Below are 17,389 nucleotides of genomic sequence, written 5' to 3'. Positions count from 1 at the left end.
GAGCACCTCAGTACATAAGGCAAATGCTAACAACCATGAAAGGAGAAATCGACAGTAACACAATCATAGTAGGGGACTTTAACACGCCACTTACATCAATGGACAGATTATCCAAACAGAAAATAAATAAGGAAACACAAGCTTTAAATGACACAATAGACCAGATAGATTTAATTGATATTTATAGGACATTCCACCCGAAAGTGGCAGAATACATTTTCTTCTCAAGTGCACACGGAACATACTCCAGGATAGATCACTTCTTGGGTCACAAATCAAGCCTCAGAAAATTTAAGAAAAATGAAATCGTATCAAGTTTCTTTTTTGAACACAACACTATGAGACTGGAAATCAATTACAGGAAAAAAAAAAGTAAAAAACACAAATACATGGAGGTTAAACAATGCCCTACTAAATAACCAAGGAAAAAAAAAAGTAAAAAACACAAATACATGGAGGTTAAACAATGCCCTACTAAATAACCAAGAGATCACTGAAGAAATCAAAGAAGAAATTAAAAAATATATAGAAACAAATGACAGTGAAAACACGATGACCCAAAACCTATGGGGCACAGCAAAAGCAGTTCTAAGAGGGAAGTTTATAGCAATTCAATCTCACCTCAAGAAACAAGAAAAATCTCAAATAAACAATCTAACCCTACACTTAAAACAACTAGAGAAAGAAGAGCAAAGAAAACCCAAAGTCAGTAGAAGGAAAGAAATCACAAAAATCAGAGCAGAAATAAATGAAACAGAAATGAAGAAAACAATAACAAAGATCAATAAAACTAAAAGCGGCTCTTTGAGAAGATAAACAAAACTGATAAACCCTTAGGCAGACTCATCAAGAAAAAAAGGGAGAGGACGTAAATCAATAAAATTAGAAACGAAAAAGGAGAAATCACAACTGACACTGCAGAAATACAAAGGATTATAAGAGACTACTACAAACAGCTATATGCCAATAAAATGTACACACGAAGAAATGGACAAATCCTTGGAAAGGTACAATTTTCCAAGACTGAACGAGGACAAACTAGAAAATATAAACAGACCTATCCCAAGTAATGAAATTGAAACCATAATTAAAAATCTTCCAACAAACGAAAGTCCAGGACCAGATGGCTTCACAGGCAAATTCTATCAAATATTTAGAGAAGAGCTAACATCGATCCTTCTCAAACTCTTCCAAAAAATTGCAGAGGGAGAAACACTCTCAAATTCATTCTACAAAGCCACCATCACCCTGATACCAACACCAGACAAAGGTATCACAAAAAAAGAAAATTATAGACCAATATCACTGATGAACATAGATGCAAAAATTCTCAACAGAATACTAGCAAACAGAATTCAACAACATATTAAAAGGATCATACACCGTGACCAAGTGGGATTTATCCCAAGGATGCAAGGATTCTTCAATATATGCAAATCAATCAATGTGATACACCATATTAACAAATTAAGGAATGAAAACCATATGATCATCTCAATAGATGCAGAAAAAGCTTTTGACAAAATTCAACACACATCTATGATAAAAACTCTCCAGAAAATAGGCATAGAGGGAAACTACCTCAACATAATAAAGGCCATATATGACAAACCCACAGCAAGCATCATACTCAATGGTGAAAAACTGAAAGCGTTTCCACTAAGAACAGGTACAAGACAGGGATGTCCACTCCCGCCACTCTTACTCAACATAGTTTTGGAAGTCCTAGCCATGGCAATCAGAGAAGAAAAAGGAAAAAAAGGAATACAAATTGGAAAAGAAGAAGTAAAACTGTCACTGTTTGCTGATGACATGATACTATACATCGAATATCCTAAAGATGCTACCAGAAAACTACTAGAACTAATCAATGAATTTGATAAGGTTGCAGGATACAAAACTAATGCACAGAAATCTCTGGCATTCCTATACACCAACAACGAAAAATCAGAAAGAGCAATTAAGGAAACAATCCCATTTACCATTGCAACAAAAAGAATAAAATACCTAGGAATAAACCTGCCTAAAACACTTGTACTCAGAAAACTATAAAACACTGATGAAAGAAGTCAAAGATGACATAAACAGACGGAGAAATATACCATGTTCTTGGACTGGAAGAATCAATACTGTGAAAATGACTATACTACCCAAAGCACTCTACAGATTCAATGCAATCCCTATCAAACTACTAATGGCATCCTTCACAGAATTAGAACAAAAAATTTTACAATTCGTATGGAAACACAAAAGACCCTGAACAGCCAAAGCAATCTTGAGAAAGAAAAACGGAGTCGGAGGAATCAGGCTCTCCGACTTCAAACTATACCACAAAGTTACAGTAATCAAGACAGTATGGTACTGGCACAAAAACAGAAATATAGATCAATGGTACAGGATAGAAAGCCCAGAGATAAACCCATGCACGTATGATCACCTAATTTACAACAAAGGAGGCAAGAACATACAATGGAGAAAAGACAGCCTGTTCAATAAATGGTGCTGGGAAAAGTGGACAGTTACATGTAAAAAAATGAAATTAGAACACTCCCTAACACCATACACAAAAATAAACTCTAAATAGATTAAAGACCTAAATGTAAGACCAGACACTATAAAACTCTTAAAGGGAAACACAGAAAAAACACTCTTTGACATAAACCACAGGAAGATCCTTTTTGACCCACCTCCTACAGTAACGGAAATAAAAACAAAAATAAACAAATGGGACTTAATTAGACTTCAAAGCTTTTGCACAGCAAAGGAAACCATAAACAAGACAAAAAGACAACCCTCAGAATAGGAGAAAATATTTGCAAGTGAAACAACAAAGGATTAATCTACAAAGTATACAAACAGCTCATGGAGCTCAATAACAAAAAAACAAACAATCCAATTAAAAACTGGGTGGAAGACCTAAATAGACATTTCACCAAAGAAGACATACAGATGGCCAAGAGGCGCATGAAAAGATGTTCAACATCATTAATTATTAAAGAAATGCAAATCAAAACTACAGTGAGGTATCACCTCACGCCCATCAGAATGGCTATTATCAAAAAATCTAGAAACAATAAATGCTGGAAAGGATGTGGTGAAAAGGGAACCCTCCTGCACTGTTGGTGGGAATGTAAATTGATACAACCACTATGGAAAATAGTATGGAGGTTCCTTAAAAAACTAAAAGTAGAACTACCACATGACCCAGTGATCCCACTACTGGGCATATACCCTGAGAAAACCATAATTCAAAAAGAGACATGTACCACAATGTTCACTGCAGTACTATTTACAATAGCCAGGACATGGAAGCAACCTAAATGTCCATCGACAGATGAATGGATAAAGATGTGGCACATATATACAATGGAATATTACTCAACCATAAAAAGAAATGAAATTGAGTTATTCGTAGTGAGGTGGGTGGACCTAGAGTCTATCATACAGAGTGAAGTAAGTCAGAAAGACAAAAACAAATACTGCATTCTAACGCATATATATGGAATGTAAAAAAAAAAAAAAAGGTACTGATGAACCTAGTTGCAGGGCAGGAATAAAGATGTAGATATAGAGAATGGACTTGAGGACATGGGGTGGGAGGCAGAAGCTGCGGCGAAGTGAGAGTAGCATCGACACGTATACACTACCGAATGTAAAATAGTTAGCTAGTGGGAAGCAGCAGCATAGCACAGGGAGATCAGCTCAATGCTTTGCAATGACCTAGAGGGGTGGGATAGGGAGGATGGGAGGGAGGCTCAAGAGGGAGGGGATATGGGGACATGTGTATGCATATGGCTGATTCACTTCGGTGTACAACAGAAACTAGCACGGCATTGTGAAGCAATCATATTCCAATAAAGATCTATTTTAAAAAAACGAGAATAAGAAGCAAGTCTATGATAAGCAGGCTTTGTGGCTGTATTTACAGCTTAGGCAAGTTCAAGCATTAGAACACCTGCTATATATTAAAAGTACTTACCAAATCATCCACGTCACCACCTTCCTCACATACAGCTGCTGTGTCTTCATCTGGATTCTCTTTGGGGGCCAGAAACTGTGAATAGAAGTTAGGCACAATACCAAAAGGACGTTTTTGCCTCCTTTAATGGAGGAACGCATGCAAATGGCCCCAAAGAAACACCATCTTGATGTACGCCCCTTCATTTGGCTCTGGATGAGAGGACCAATTGTGAGGTTGAATAGTCCACTAACTAGTGACAGAGAAAGTTCTTGACGAGAGGGAGGAAATGACACGGCTCGCCAAGGCAGCGAGCACGCAGAGGGCACAGAGGACAGCAGATATTCCCATTTCTGCTTCCACAGGGGGCATGTGGGCTCCTGAGGGTTCAGAAGAGAACCAAACACCCCAAACAGGTATGTCTCTGCCTCTTTTGAAGAGAGCATTAAGAATCAAGTGTCTGGACTTAAAGATTATAATCATCTATTCCTCAGTTTCACTGAGGACAAAAAAGGTAAAAGGAAGGACTTCTTTTAGAGATGTGAAACACAAAAATGGCTGAGCTTGGGAGATTGTTCAATTATTTTTCTGGCAATCTTTAAATTTCTATTAGAAATTGTTTGAAAACAGGAAGGTGGATGAGAAAACTTCTAGTGTACACTTCTGCTTAGCATCAGTGTTGTAGACTTGGAACTTCTAAAAGGCAGCTACGTAGAAAAGCAAGGGCCCTGAATTGAAGTTTGCAAGCATCTAGGAATGCAACTCAGATGTTAAAAGGGTAGTGAGTGCCCTTGAAGACTATCTGAACATTCCTGCCCTCCATCCTGTCCCTCCAAGAGATAGCAGTGGGGACTCTTATCCTTTAAGGTGTGTGGTAACTGCATCTAAGAGCTAGTTTCTATGAACCACTTATCCATTCTCACACCAGAGTTGATCTTCTTGTAGCACAAGTACATAACATGGTGGCAGAGACAAGGCTGCAGGAGTGAGTGTTTTTAAAAGGGGAGGTGGGAGGCGAGGCACGCCTCTCCCGGCAAGCATCCCTCAGGGTCAGTGTGCATGGAGCCTGCAGGCAGTGAGCGAGCCTTTCGGCCCACATGCTCCTGTAGTAGCTCCACCCAAGAAGGAAAGGTGTACTCGTACGCACTTTCCTCACTTTCTCGACATGAAAGCATGGCAAGAACCGCTTTCCCTATATATCCCTGTGATTTCTATGGTACAGCGGACATAATGGAGGCCTCGGAAACCTAAGATCTATAAACAGGCCTTGCTAGCACCTTGGACATGGCCATGACAGGTTTTTTTGGTTTTTTTAAAATTAATTAATTTATTTTTGGCTGTGTTGGGCCTTCACTGCTGTGCGCAGGCTTTCTCTAGCTGCAGCGAACGGGGGCTACTCTTCGTTGCGGTGCGCGGGCTTCTCATCGCGCTGGCTTCTTTTGTTGTGGAGCACGGGCTCTAGGTGCGTGGGCTTCAGTAGTTGCGGCTCTCAGGGTCTAGAGCGCAGGCTCAGTAGATGCGGCGCACGGGCTTAGTTGCTCCGTGGCATGTGGGATCTTCCTGGCCCAGGGCTCGAACCCGTGTCCCCTGCATTGGCAGGCAGATTCTTAACCACTGCACCACCAGGGAAGTCCCTGACAGTTTGTTTTTGACTCAACATCCCTCCTGGACTTTTTCCTCCTCAGTCAAAACCATCTCATCATTCATTAACTTCAATTTTGATTGAGCGATTAAGGAATTTTTCTTCTTCTAAGGACATTTACAAATCTTTCCATAGCCCTCTGTTGACCCTGAACTGGACTGTGTTCAGCGCTGGGCATCTACAGTTTAGGGGACAGAAAATGCTAGCAGTGGGCACACAGCCTGGAACAGAACTGTAACGCAGCATCCATATCATTAATTCTATTTATTCTGGTTGATTTTTAATAAAGATATCTGAGGGCCACATAGACATACATGAATAAGAAATTCATACTGTATTTGCATATGGTTTACATCTAAAGCTTAAACCCTGCTCTTAGATGCCCAAATTAATCTTTACTTATGATTCTAATTATTATCAATATTAAAAAATATTTTTTATTTTGTTCCTCTCCTCTCCTACTCACGATCATTAACCCCCACATGGTTTTCCCTGCAGCAAGAATACCAGCGCAAAGGACAAAGACTTATCCAGCTGGTAAGAAGTGAATAAAAGGTAGAGCTGTGTCTTACCATATGCCTGTGGGGGGCTACAAACGACCGGCACCTTTAAACACAAGCTCCATGGTCTCAGTGTTTCTGTAGTCCACTATGCCTTTTATCATTCCTTAGAAACCTGATACATGGTAGGTATTTATTGATGAATCTAGAAAATTCCTAATTTTTTTGGCACGCAGCCTCTAAAAGCTCTAATTCCCATTCCCTCCTCACCTGCAAAAGCCCCTTTCACACTGCAATTACAGGATAAATGAAGATAGGACTGTCTGCACAGTATGACCACGGTATATACAATTAAACACAAATGGCATGTCTCTGAGATGAGGCCAAGTTCCTAGGAAGAAAGGAACGGCAGCACACAAACTTCCATTTCCATCAAGTGCTAAACATCTGCAACTGATTTCCTGACAGATCTGCTTCACATTTCTGCTCAAGCAAATTACAGCTAAAAGCTGGGCTGCCATCCATTATCCTCCCCAAAGCCCCAAGCGAGGCTGATCTCTTACACATATCATATCACTCCTTACCATCAGAGTTTTTAACTACAAGTAATTTCCAGGCTGTGCAGTGACAGGGAAGCTAGAGATAAAGCAGAGAATTCAACGACTGGCCTGTTTTCTCAATAAAAGCAACAGGTTCTCTGAACGCAGCTGAAAGGGTCACAAGTCAACTCTTGACTTTTCTTATGTTCTTTCTCTCTGCAATATGCTGAAAAAGCAGAGAATAAACAGAAAGAACCGTTGTGTGACACAGTCTTCCATCCTCAAACCACCATCATTTACTTGGGGTTACCAAGAAAGAACCTCCTTACTTGGAGATCTTTATGAAATGGATAAACTACTACTTCTCAGGTACACCGAAATACAATCCTGGCCACAAGCAGAGAAACGGCATCAATAACCTCTATATAGAAGCTTCCAGTCCTATTCCTCCATAAGACTAAAAACTAAAAATCAGCTTGTCCTCAGACCCTTACCAATCCCCAAATTGAAAACACATGGCTTCCACCGGGCTTATTCCAACACCTTCAGGTGATTCCAAAGAATCACCCATAATCCAGATACACAAAAGCATGAGGAAGAATGAAAATCTGCTTGCATGTATTTTGTCTAAAATGACACACACCTAGGTATCATTAATGCTATTTTCATGCTATAAAGGCACTACAGTGCGGCAGAGAAATCCTGCAAACTAGTGTGGAGGAAAGAACCATCACCTAAGCACTGCCCGTTCCTCAGTAGCCCTGGGCAAGCCGCCTGGCCTCTCTATAACTGTGTCTTCCTCAAAAATAAGATGAGAATACTACTACTGACCCTATCTATTTCATGGGGCTGTATTGCTCCTCAGGTAAAATAAAGTACACAAAAATGCTTTGTGGTACTGTAGGTTTTATCTTCCAATTCCTAGGAATACACCCAATACATGTCTACCAAATGACAGGTATAAGAATACTCACAGCATTTTTATTCACAATTCCCAAAGTTTGGAAACAATCAAATGTCCATCATTAGGAGAATGGATGAATAAATTGTGGTACAGCCATAAAAGCGAATACTACCTAGCTATAATAAAGAATGAACAATTTTAACATCATGGATGAATCATAAAAGGCATGATTCCAATTATGTGAAGGTTAAGCCAGGCAAAATGACTCTCAAGTGACAGATGTCATCAGGGAGCCTTCTGAGGAGTTGGAAATGCTCTTTATTTTGATCTAGGTGGTGGGTACTCCGATATATGAGCATGTAAGAATTTATCAGTGTACACATTTAAGATTTGTGCATTTACTGTATGTTCCACCTCAAAAAAAAGTTTTAATTGTATCTTAAAAGTATCAAGCTCTAAACAAATATAAGGTAACACTGTGATATTTTAATTATCGCTTTTCTCATACTAACATCCAGAACAATTACACTAGAGATTTAAGGCAGAAAAGGAAAGTGGAAAAGAGCAAAGAAAAGTGTCATGGGGTCCAAGAGCGGCCGGCAGTGAGAGAAAACTGTTCTCAAGAAATGATTCCTAAATTTTATCTTATAATCCTTCACAAGGTTTTGGAGATCTCTTTTGAAAGAGGGAGCATGAGCCTCTTTTCTTTATGTACATGCGGCTGGTGGCATTCTAAGGCGGAGGCATGGAGATGACTATAGTGGGAATCCAGGGTCTGGGCTCTAGGCAATTCAGCTAGCCATGAACTTGTTGTGAGACACCGAGAAAGTCAACTTCAAATCTCTAGACTGCATCTAGAAAATGACCAGATCACTAAGCACTGAGCATCTGTGATGCTACGATGGAAAAATCAATAAATGTCAACAACAAAAAAGCAGGCTAGATTAGGCAGCTATAAGGAAAACAAGTGCTAAAATGATGCTTTCTCCCCCACAGATTTTGTATCAAATGATTGTTTAGACATAGCTCAGCATCCTGGAATCCCGTGAGAAACAATATTCCAAAGCCATGGGAAGAAATCCTCTTTCCCCTCTGTGCTCTTAATATGGAGTAAAAAGAATGGAGGACTGGGGGTCAGTCCAACAACTGGATTCCTGGCCAGTGACTTACTATGAGATCTCAGACACATCATTTTACGTCTCAGCCCTAAGTTTCTTCATATATAAAATAAGGAGTTTGGACTAGATCAGTATTTTTCAGGTTCTGTTCCTTGAGGTCCTGAGGGTTCTTCCAAGTCCTGTGGGCATGGGACAATTTGCCACTCCCACTGCCCATCAAGTGAGAAGCATCACCTTTCTCTGTTTTATCTATCAGGCTTCCTTGTAAGCTTTCAGTTTTAAGAAATAAAAACTCAGCTAGGAGATCATGAGGATTTATTCCAGCTGAATAAAATTCTACACAACTTAAGCCAGTATCTTCCGCCTTAGTGAAGGCTCTGACTTGTTTAAATTCTTTTAGCCCAGGGCTTCTCAGAAGCAGCATCCTTTGTTGTGGGGGCCTGCACCCACTAGGAGGCAGTAGCACGCCGCCTGCTGTAACCACCCAGAATCTCTGGACAATGGCAATGTCTCCTGGGGAACAAAATCACCCTTGGCTGAGAACCACTGTTCTATCCCTAACACAGGTTAGTAGGAAAAACTTAAAAGAAACATTTTTTTAAATAAAGAAGATAAACTTCAAATGAAGAATCAGCTTATCTCGACCTTTCACAAGTCCAGGTCTCTCACTGACTGTGGTTCCCAGATGCTCCTGGAATGTGCCAGGATAAACAGGCACACCTCCTACCCACCACAGAGCCACACCCTGTGAAATGAGCTGACGGAAGAAGGGTGCACAGGCGCTACGAAGGCCCACCCATGTTATCGCAAATGGCAGGATTTCCATCTTTTTACAGCTAAGGAGTCTTCCATTGTATATGTATACCACATCTTTATCCATTCATCAACAATGGGCACTTAGGTTTTTTCCATATCTTGGTTATTGTAAATAATGCTGCGGTGAACAAAGAAGTGTATATATCTTTTTGAATGATGGACCTTGAGAGTATTATGCTAAGAGAAATAAGTCAGATAGAGAAAGACAAATAGTATATGATTTCACTCATATGTGGAATATAAAACCAAAACAAAACAAAAGAACAAACCAAACTAAACAAAAACAAACACACAGATACAGAGAACAGAGTGGTGGTTACCAAAAGGGAAGGCATGAGGGGAGGGCGAAATGGGTAGAGGGGGTCAACTGTATGGGGATGAATGGACACTAAACTTTTGGTGGTGAGCATGCTGTAGTGTATACAGAAGTCAAAATATAATGTTGTCCACAGAAATGTACATAACACTATAAACCAATGTGAACTCACTAAATATAAATAAATAAAATAAAGCTGGAGGAAAAAATATAAAAGACCTTATCAAACATCAAACATTAATGGCATGTCTAACAATAAAAACTAGAAACAGAAAAGTTAAATGAAAGAATTCACAGGTTATAATGACAATAAACATGAATGAAAAAGAGGGGCAATATTTATGTCTAGGCTTTGAAATGAAATAGAGGTATCAGTTATTGAAAAGAAAAGTGACTGTCTACGCTTATGTCATGAAAGAACTTTCTATTTCTGCAGCAAGGCTGACGTACCTATATTTCTCAAAGAATCATAAAATCCACATATTTCTAGAATACACTGGAGGGAAACAGCTCTCCTTAAGACGTACAAGTGTAAAGTTATGATTTAACTTTCATTTAAAATGGACATCCTGAATAATTATTTCCTTTCAAATCATCAACATTTAATAGCAATAATGTGACAGTTGCTAACTTTAAATAACTTATGGTAAATATCTTGAAAGAATTTTAATGGACTATGAGGACTGTTCTCCAATCTCTGATTATAGCCAAGTTTCCTTAAGTGATTATTTGGTAAGTGGCCAAACTTAACACTTGCTTTGGGACTTCCCTGGTGGCGCAGTGGTTAAGAATTCGCCTGCCAATGCAGGGGGCACGGATTCGAGCCCTGGTCCGGGAAGATCCCACATGCTGTGGGGCAACTAAGCCCCCGTGCCACAACTACTGAGCCTGCGCTCTAGAGCCCGTGAGCCACAACTACTAAGCCCGCGTGCCACAACTACTGAAGCCCACGCACCTAGAGCCTGTGCTCTGCAACAAGAGAAGCCACTGCAGTAAGAAGCCCACGTACCGCAATGAAGAGTAGCCTCCACTTGCCGCAACTAGAGAAAGCCCGTGTGCGGCAACGAAGACCCAACGCAGCCAAAAAAACAAAAAATAAATAAATAAATTTAAATAAATAAATAAAAACACTTGCTCTGAAGAAAATGTAAATGAATATTTTAGTGTATGGCCAGAAGTGATTACACTTCCATAACTTACCCAGGAGAAAAAGCTGAAGCATGTCTCCCCTATTAAAACCACAAGGAATCAACTTCCTTGAGCCAGAATCTCACTAATTCTCCCCATTATCATCTGTATGTACACTTTTCCTTCCACATTTCTCTCCAAAAATCAACAGGGGCCATTTAAAAATATTTTTAATATAAAGGATTAAGTTTTCATTCTGAAAAAAAAATGAAGGGTTCATGTGATACTGAAGCAGACACAAAAGCATAACTGCAAGTCAGACAGGACAGAGTGTGCGCTGAGCGTGAATCACAACAATGGGCTCCACTCTGCTGTTTACCATGTTTTCTTCCTATTCAAACATGGTGATGTTTTCAGAGTTGTCTTAAACCGCAACCAACTGAAATCAGTTCTGTTGATACTAGAATCATGTAAGGACACCAGCCCATATCTAGTCTTAACTGAAACTCCTCTCTGCAGCTTCATTACCAGACATTACAATTCCTGATGGTTAGGCTCTGTGCCCTTAAATTCCAAAGATGATACTGCATTTGCAACAAAGACTAAGCCCCAGACACTTGCAAGCAGCACACTATCCCTTCCTAGATTTCTTTCTTTTCTGATTTTCTGGAGTCACTTAGCTGTGACACCTTTGGTTAAGAGGTACTGCTGGGAGGAAAGACTACCTTTTTTAGGTCAGTGCTTTCCTCTTCCTCCCCAAACTGTAATGTGTACTCAATTCTCACCTGGATGATAGGGTTTTTTTTTAATGCAATGACTAGAATTATTTGCCTTGACTTATTTTACCTGTTTAGCAAAAACTGATTGATGAGCTTTCACCCTATGTGATTTTATGTGTCAACTTGGCTACACTATGGTGACCAGCTGCTGTGTCAAACACTAGTCTAGAGGTTTCTGTAAAGGTATTTTGTAAATGCGACTAAAATTTACAATCAGCTGACTTTAAGTAAAGAAGGTTACCCTTGGTAATGTTGGTAGGCCTCATCCAATCAGTTGAAGGAATTCTGTCTCTGGACTGTAATAGAGAAATCCTGCCTGAATTTCCAACTTGCTGGCCTGCTCTACAAATTTCAAATTTGCCAGCCCCAACAACTGTGTGAGCCAATTCCTTAAAATAAATCAGTCCCCACCACCCCCATACATACACACACACAGACACCAGACACACACGCATTCTATTGGTCTGTCTCTCTGGAGAGTCCTGAATGATGCATCCTAGTTCAAGGGGGAAAGATTATCATGCCATTGTATAAAATAACAAACAGAAATAGAACCACTTAAGTGGCACTCTGAAGCCCAAGGCACTCAGTCCTGACTGCGGCAGAAGGGGGTACAGACACCACTGAACCCCTTCTGAGACAATAATCAGCACCTTGGAGTATTTTTTTTTTTTTTAATCCTGGTTTAAAAATTCAATTATTGGGGCTTCCCTGGTGGCGCAGTGGCTGAGGGTCCGCCTGCCAATGCAGGGGACACGGGTTCGTGCCCCGGTCCGGGAAGATCCCACATGCTGCAGAGCGGCTGGGCCCGTGAGCCATGGCCGCTAAGCCTGCGCGTCCAGAGCCTGTGCTCCACAACAGGAGAGGCCACAACAGTGAGAGGCCCGCGTACCGCAAAAAAAAAAAAAAAAAAAAAAAATTCAATTATTTCCCTTTGAAGCATGAGGATGGATAGCTTCACTTTAACTAGGCCCTAACATCAGCCCATCTCGCCAAAAGACGTTTAACAAGACGAGTGATGTTTTCTACTCTTATATAGCAGTCCACGTGGCCTTCTAATCCCAACCTGGTCGTGGCGAGGAGGCAGAATTCTTCACATACTTTCTCTGAAAATGGCTGCTGCTACTTAAGCACCTCAAGTATCTGGAAACCTTCATTAACTGATGCTTACTATGAAGTTTAAAATTAAGCAAAAAAGGCCTCTGCGTAATCATACTTCATAAATATTCATCTACTATGTATGCCTCACTGGACGTTAACTCTCGTGGGGACTGTGGTTAACAGTGCAGAGGGCTTGGCCTCTGTTCGCCCAGGCTCTTTCTATCCCAGGATCCAGGGCCGTGGGCAGCTTATCTAAGGAGACAACATGGAGTATGCTTTTTAAATTCTGGGATCTTACTTCCTGAAAGCGGGGGCCATATCTGTTCTTTAACAAAATGCTTTTGCCAGGCAAAGTGCTTAATAAAAATTCTTGTATACTCTAACTCCTTTGCCAAACAATATTATGGTTTTTTCCAAGTGCATTTATCGAGCTGAAAATTCAAGGTATTTAAAATTTGGCCTGAATTTGGCCATAGATGAACATCTCCAGCCTTGTTTCTGCCATTTCCTTAGATTACTGTCCACCAGTCCCAGACCAAGCTCTCCCTTAGCTTGGCAGTTAATTTTTGAGTCTCCAGTTTTTCCTTCTACTACCTTATAACCAGCTGTTTGAGTTTCTAGAGGGCGGAGTGCTGTCTTATCATCGAGCACAGTGCCTAGCAAACAGCACAGGCTTAGCACATAACTGACAGATGCCAGGTGTGGTACTAGCAGGGCTGGGTCAACCAGTGACTATAAGTGACACTGAATGTTACAAACCATATACTTTTGAGCTACTCAATTTAATTTCATTAAATTTTCACCCCAAATCTGAGGTATAATGAAAGACTACTGAGCTAAATAGCTATGTTTTTGACTCATAACTGAAATCAGATTCAATGCTCATACATCAAGCAGGAAGACACCAAGCATACTGACCATTTGTGTCAATATGAAGATCATGGGGCCCGCATACATGGGGTGCTCTACTGTAAAGACCTAGATATGCCTTATGTTAGAATACCACTATTGTTCTACCTTGTTGCACATCACAATCATCTGAGGGGTTTTAAAAACTCAAAATCATGCCCAAAACACATCTCAGACCAACAGAACCTCAGGGGAGAGAGAGAGGCACCTGTCATCAGTAATTTTTCTTTTAAAATAGCTCCCCAGGTGACTAACAGGTGGCCTGGGTGGGAATCACTGGGCTGGATAGGTTTCCTAGCCTTAACCAGGGTCTACGCTAAGCGTGGTTTATACTATGGACCAGGAACTCTAGAGGCACTGAGTTCTAGAAACACTAATCTAGTTACCCTTAGAATTTTACTTCTTCAAGAAAGAATGGGCATCGGGGCTTCCCTGGTGGCGCAGTGGTTAAGAATCTGCCTACCAATGCAGGGGACACGGGTTTGAGCCCTGGTCCGGGAAGATCCTACATGCTGTGGAGCAACTAAGCCCGTGTGCCACAACTACTGAGCCTGCACTCTAGAGCCCGTGAGCCACAACTACTGAAGCCCACACACCTGGAGCCCGTGCTCTGCAACGAAGAGTAGCCCCTGCTCGCTGCAACTAGAGAAAGCCTGCACGCGGCAATGAAGACCCAACGCAGCCATAAATGAATGAATGAATGAATGAATGAATGAATGAATGAAATTTAAAAAACAAAAAAGAAAGAATGGGCATCAAGAAAATAATATCCACTACAATAATTCATCTAAAGACAGGGAGCTACCCCTCAATACCTTTTTGGCTTCCTCAGCAGTAACAGAGCTTCCAGAGGCTTCATCTTTGGTGATCAGAGTAATTCCATCTAGAAAGTAATTCACAGAGTAAAATTCAAGTACAAAGAATCAATCCCAATCCCACCTTCCTTTCCACCGCACCTCCTCCCATCTTTGCACTGGAGATTTTTAGAACTATAAAGGTGCTCTTCTCTATAAGAAATATAAAACTTTATTAAAGGCACTCAACTCACATTGCTCCTCCCATCTTCCATTACCCTTTCTCCCATTTTTGCTTATTAAAATGAAGGGCACATCGCAAATGCTACCAGCTGTGTGCAGTCTTTCTTGATTGGCTCTCCCCTTTAGAACTCTCAGATCAGTTTGTTTATCCCTTTGAAATGGCTCTCATCACGTCGTATCCTGTATAACTATTCGTACATATTTTAGCCCTCCTAACAGATTATACTTTTCTCTAGGGCAGGGACTATGCTTTATTCATCTTTATATTCCCCTCAATGTAGTACATAGCAGGAGCTCAGTAAATAAGGGAAAACTGAATGACTATACTTTGGTCCCAACCCATGAGGTATGGGAATGTGCAGACATTTTGACTTCTAGTAGTGTTACTGGCTATTGACGGAATGGCAGGAGAGCTAAGGTCAGGAGGAAACATGCTCTTACAATGAATGGCCTTGTCTATCATTTAGCACAGTACATCGAGTTTAGCTCAGTGAGAGCAAATCAAGGATAGAAAATTTACCCTTTAGTTTTCTCTTTTTCCTAAGATTTTCTTCTGCCTCAAATGGCTGATGCATGAAACGCTTTCAGAAAAGCACATGCATTTAACATCCATTTGCACCTAGAAATGGCACAGGTCATGTGTATTCTCTCAATAGGTTATAGGCTCTTAGAAAATATGTGTCTTGTGTGTGTCCTACAAGTTTCTTTTCAGCAAGCAATATGCTAGAGGCATTCAATAAATACCAAAACCAATCTCTTTCATCTATTGGGTCGGCAGCAGGGACACAAAAGAGATTTGAATAAGCCCCACTCACCACCTATTCTAATAGCTTTTGCTCCCGAGTGTAGAAGTTAAAGGGCTGAAAAATTAAGTGTCAGAGAAATGCTTGCCTGAGTGATGAAAAGCTGCCTGTTAGAAGCTGGATAGATAGGAATGCAACTCCTTTTATACAGAATTTGCATAGAAAGACAGGTTGAAACTAATTTGGGGGGCTCTACTTCAAGTACAAAGTTTCATACTTTGCAATATCATTGTTTTCATAATATGTACTTTTAATAGGTAACCTCTTATATTTGGGTTCTGAAAGAAAATCAAGTCAGGTTAAAGAAAATGGGCAAAGGACATGACGGAAATCAAACATCATGCCTAAAATTGAAAGATTTGCCCTCTTTCTACGATTAATTTGCATTGGTCACTTAAGTGAGGAACTGAATGGCTTTGGTGCATGAAGATGCTGGTCAGCTGATATGGAAAGCCAAAGAACACGGCAATGAAAGGTGGAGGAGGGGAAAACGTGGGGGAGGTCAGTGAAAGTGCTGTGGATCCAGCAGGACTGACAGGTCTAAGAATCGCAGAAAGGGAACAATGTCTGCCTGCACAGCTTCTTTACTCATCAAACAGAAAGGCGTAATCTCTGAAAGGGTCACGCTGCATAACGAGTTTAAGATGGGACTTATATGTTTACTTATTATTTATCACTTTGTACTTATGATTAAGCAAAATTTTTAGTTCACTGAATCCTGAGCGTTTCCCAAATCCACATGGAAAGTTATCGGGTCCTCATATAACACATCACACAATATAATTTATATTTAGAATTTATACTTAGAAAAAAATAGCATAAATATTTGGATAAAAAGATAAATGACACCTTACCCTGGATGACAATCTCCCAGAAATGATTTAATTGTTTAACTTCCACTTTCTCTCGAAGGGCTTTCAGGAAACTGTTAAAGTGCTGCTCTTCTGAAAACTGTGGTAGCATGTGGAGGTAGAGGAGGTGGCAGGTCAGAGCTCATACAGAAACGTATTTCATCCCCAGACCAAAGCAGCACATATACAAGAATCCACGATATTTATTAAAAATATATAAAATGTTCTTCTTTGGTAAATGGGAAACTGGCATTTCAAATTTCACCTTCATTTGCTGGGAGCCAGAAATCTTTCCATCTGTTGAAGGTGCAGAAATTTCCATAGCCACACAGTTTTTTTGGTGGCCTGGTACTTTGTTTTTTAAGTTTTAATATAGACAGAGTCAAACAAAGACAGAGTAATTTAGTGGGATGCTTGTGCACCCATCACCCAGCTTCCATAACTGTTAAGTCGGCCAATCTTGTTTCATCGATAACCCTCAACTTCTCCCACAACCCTTGGATTGTTTTGAAGCAAATTTCAATCACATTAGCTCATCTATAAATATTTCAGTATGCAATATCTAAAATATAGAGACTTATTAAAATATTCACAAAAAATTAATAACAGGAGCAAATAACCAGTCACATTTTCCCAACTTACTTTCTTTTTACATTTTTAGTTTAAAAAGGTCATTAAGATGGACTGATATGTCTCTAAAGTCTCTCTGGATCCTCCTCCATCTCCTTCTCTCTCTCCCTTTTTTTGGAATCCAATGACCTGGTACTCTAAAGGACATGTGGTGGCAACAGCGCACAGAAGCGTTATCAGACACTCCATCCAGCCTTGGGGGGGGGGGGGGCATGGGGTAGAGGTGCTAAAAAACCATTTTCACTACCTTTTCATCTAAGCAAATCTTTCTCCACCTGACTGAGTCATCCTTAGTCTTATACTAACTCTACTCTGCCAAAATTTTGTTTTTTTATCTGTAGGGAATTTGGATTATCTA

At 40.3% G+C, this 17,389-nt stretch overlaps 1 protein-coding gene across 1 annotated transcript in view; it reads right to left on the bottom strand.

Moving 5' to 3' along the window:
• XRCC5 (X-ray repair cross complementing 5) overlaps positions 1 to 17,389 on the bottom strand; it is a 99,423-nt gene that overhangs the window by 3,191 nt on the left and 78,843 nt on the right. Inside the window, exons 18-20 of the mRNA XM_079924063.1 lie at positions 16,405 to 16,501; positions 14,526 to 14,593; positions 3,980 to 4,054 (exon numbers count right to left, since the gene is read on the bottom strand). Of these exons, the coding sequence (XP_079780189.1) occupies positions 3,980 to 4,054; positions 14,526 to 14,593; positions 16,405 to 16,501 (240 nt within the window). The remainder of the gene's footprint in view (positions 1 to 3,979; positions 4,055 to 14,525; positions 14,594 to 16,404; positions 16,502 to 17,389) is intronic.

The sequence above is a fragment of the Stenella coeruleoalba genome (genome assembly GCF_951394435.1).
Source record: "Stenella coeruleoalba genome assembly, chromosome: 6".
Lineage (NCBI taxonomy): Eukaryota > Metazoa > Chordata > Mammalia > Artiodactyla > Delphinidae > Stenella > Stenella coeruleoalba.
This window is presented reverse-complemented; position numbering and strand designations above follow the sequence as displayed.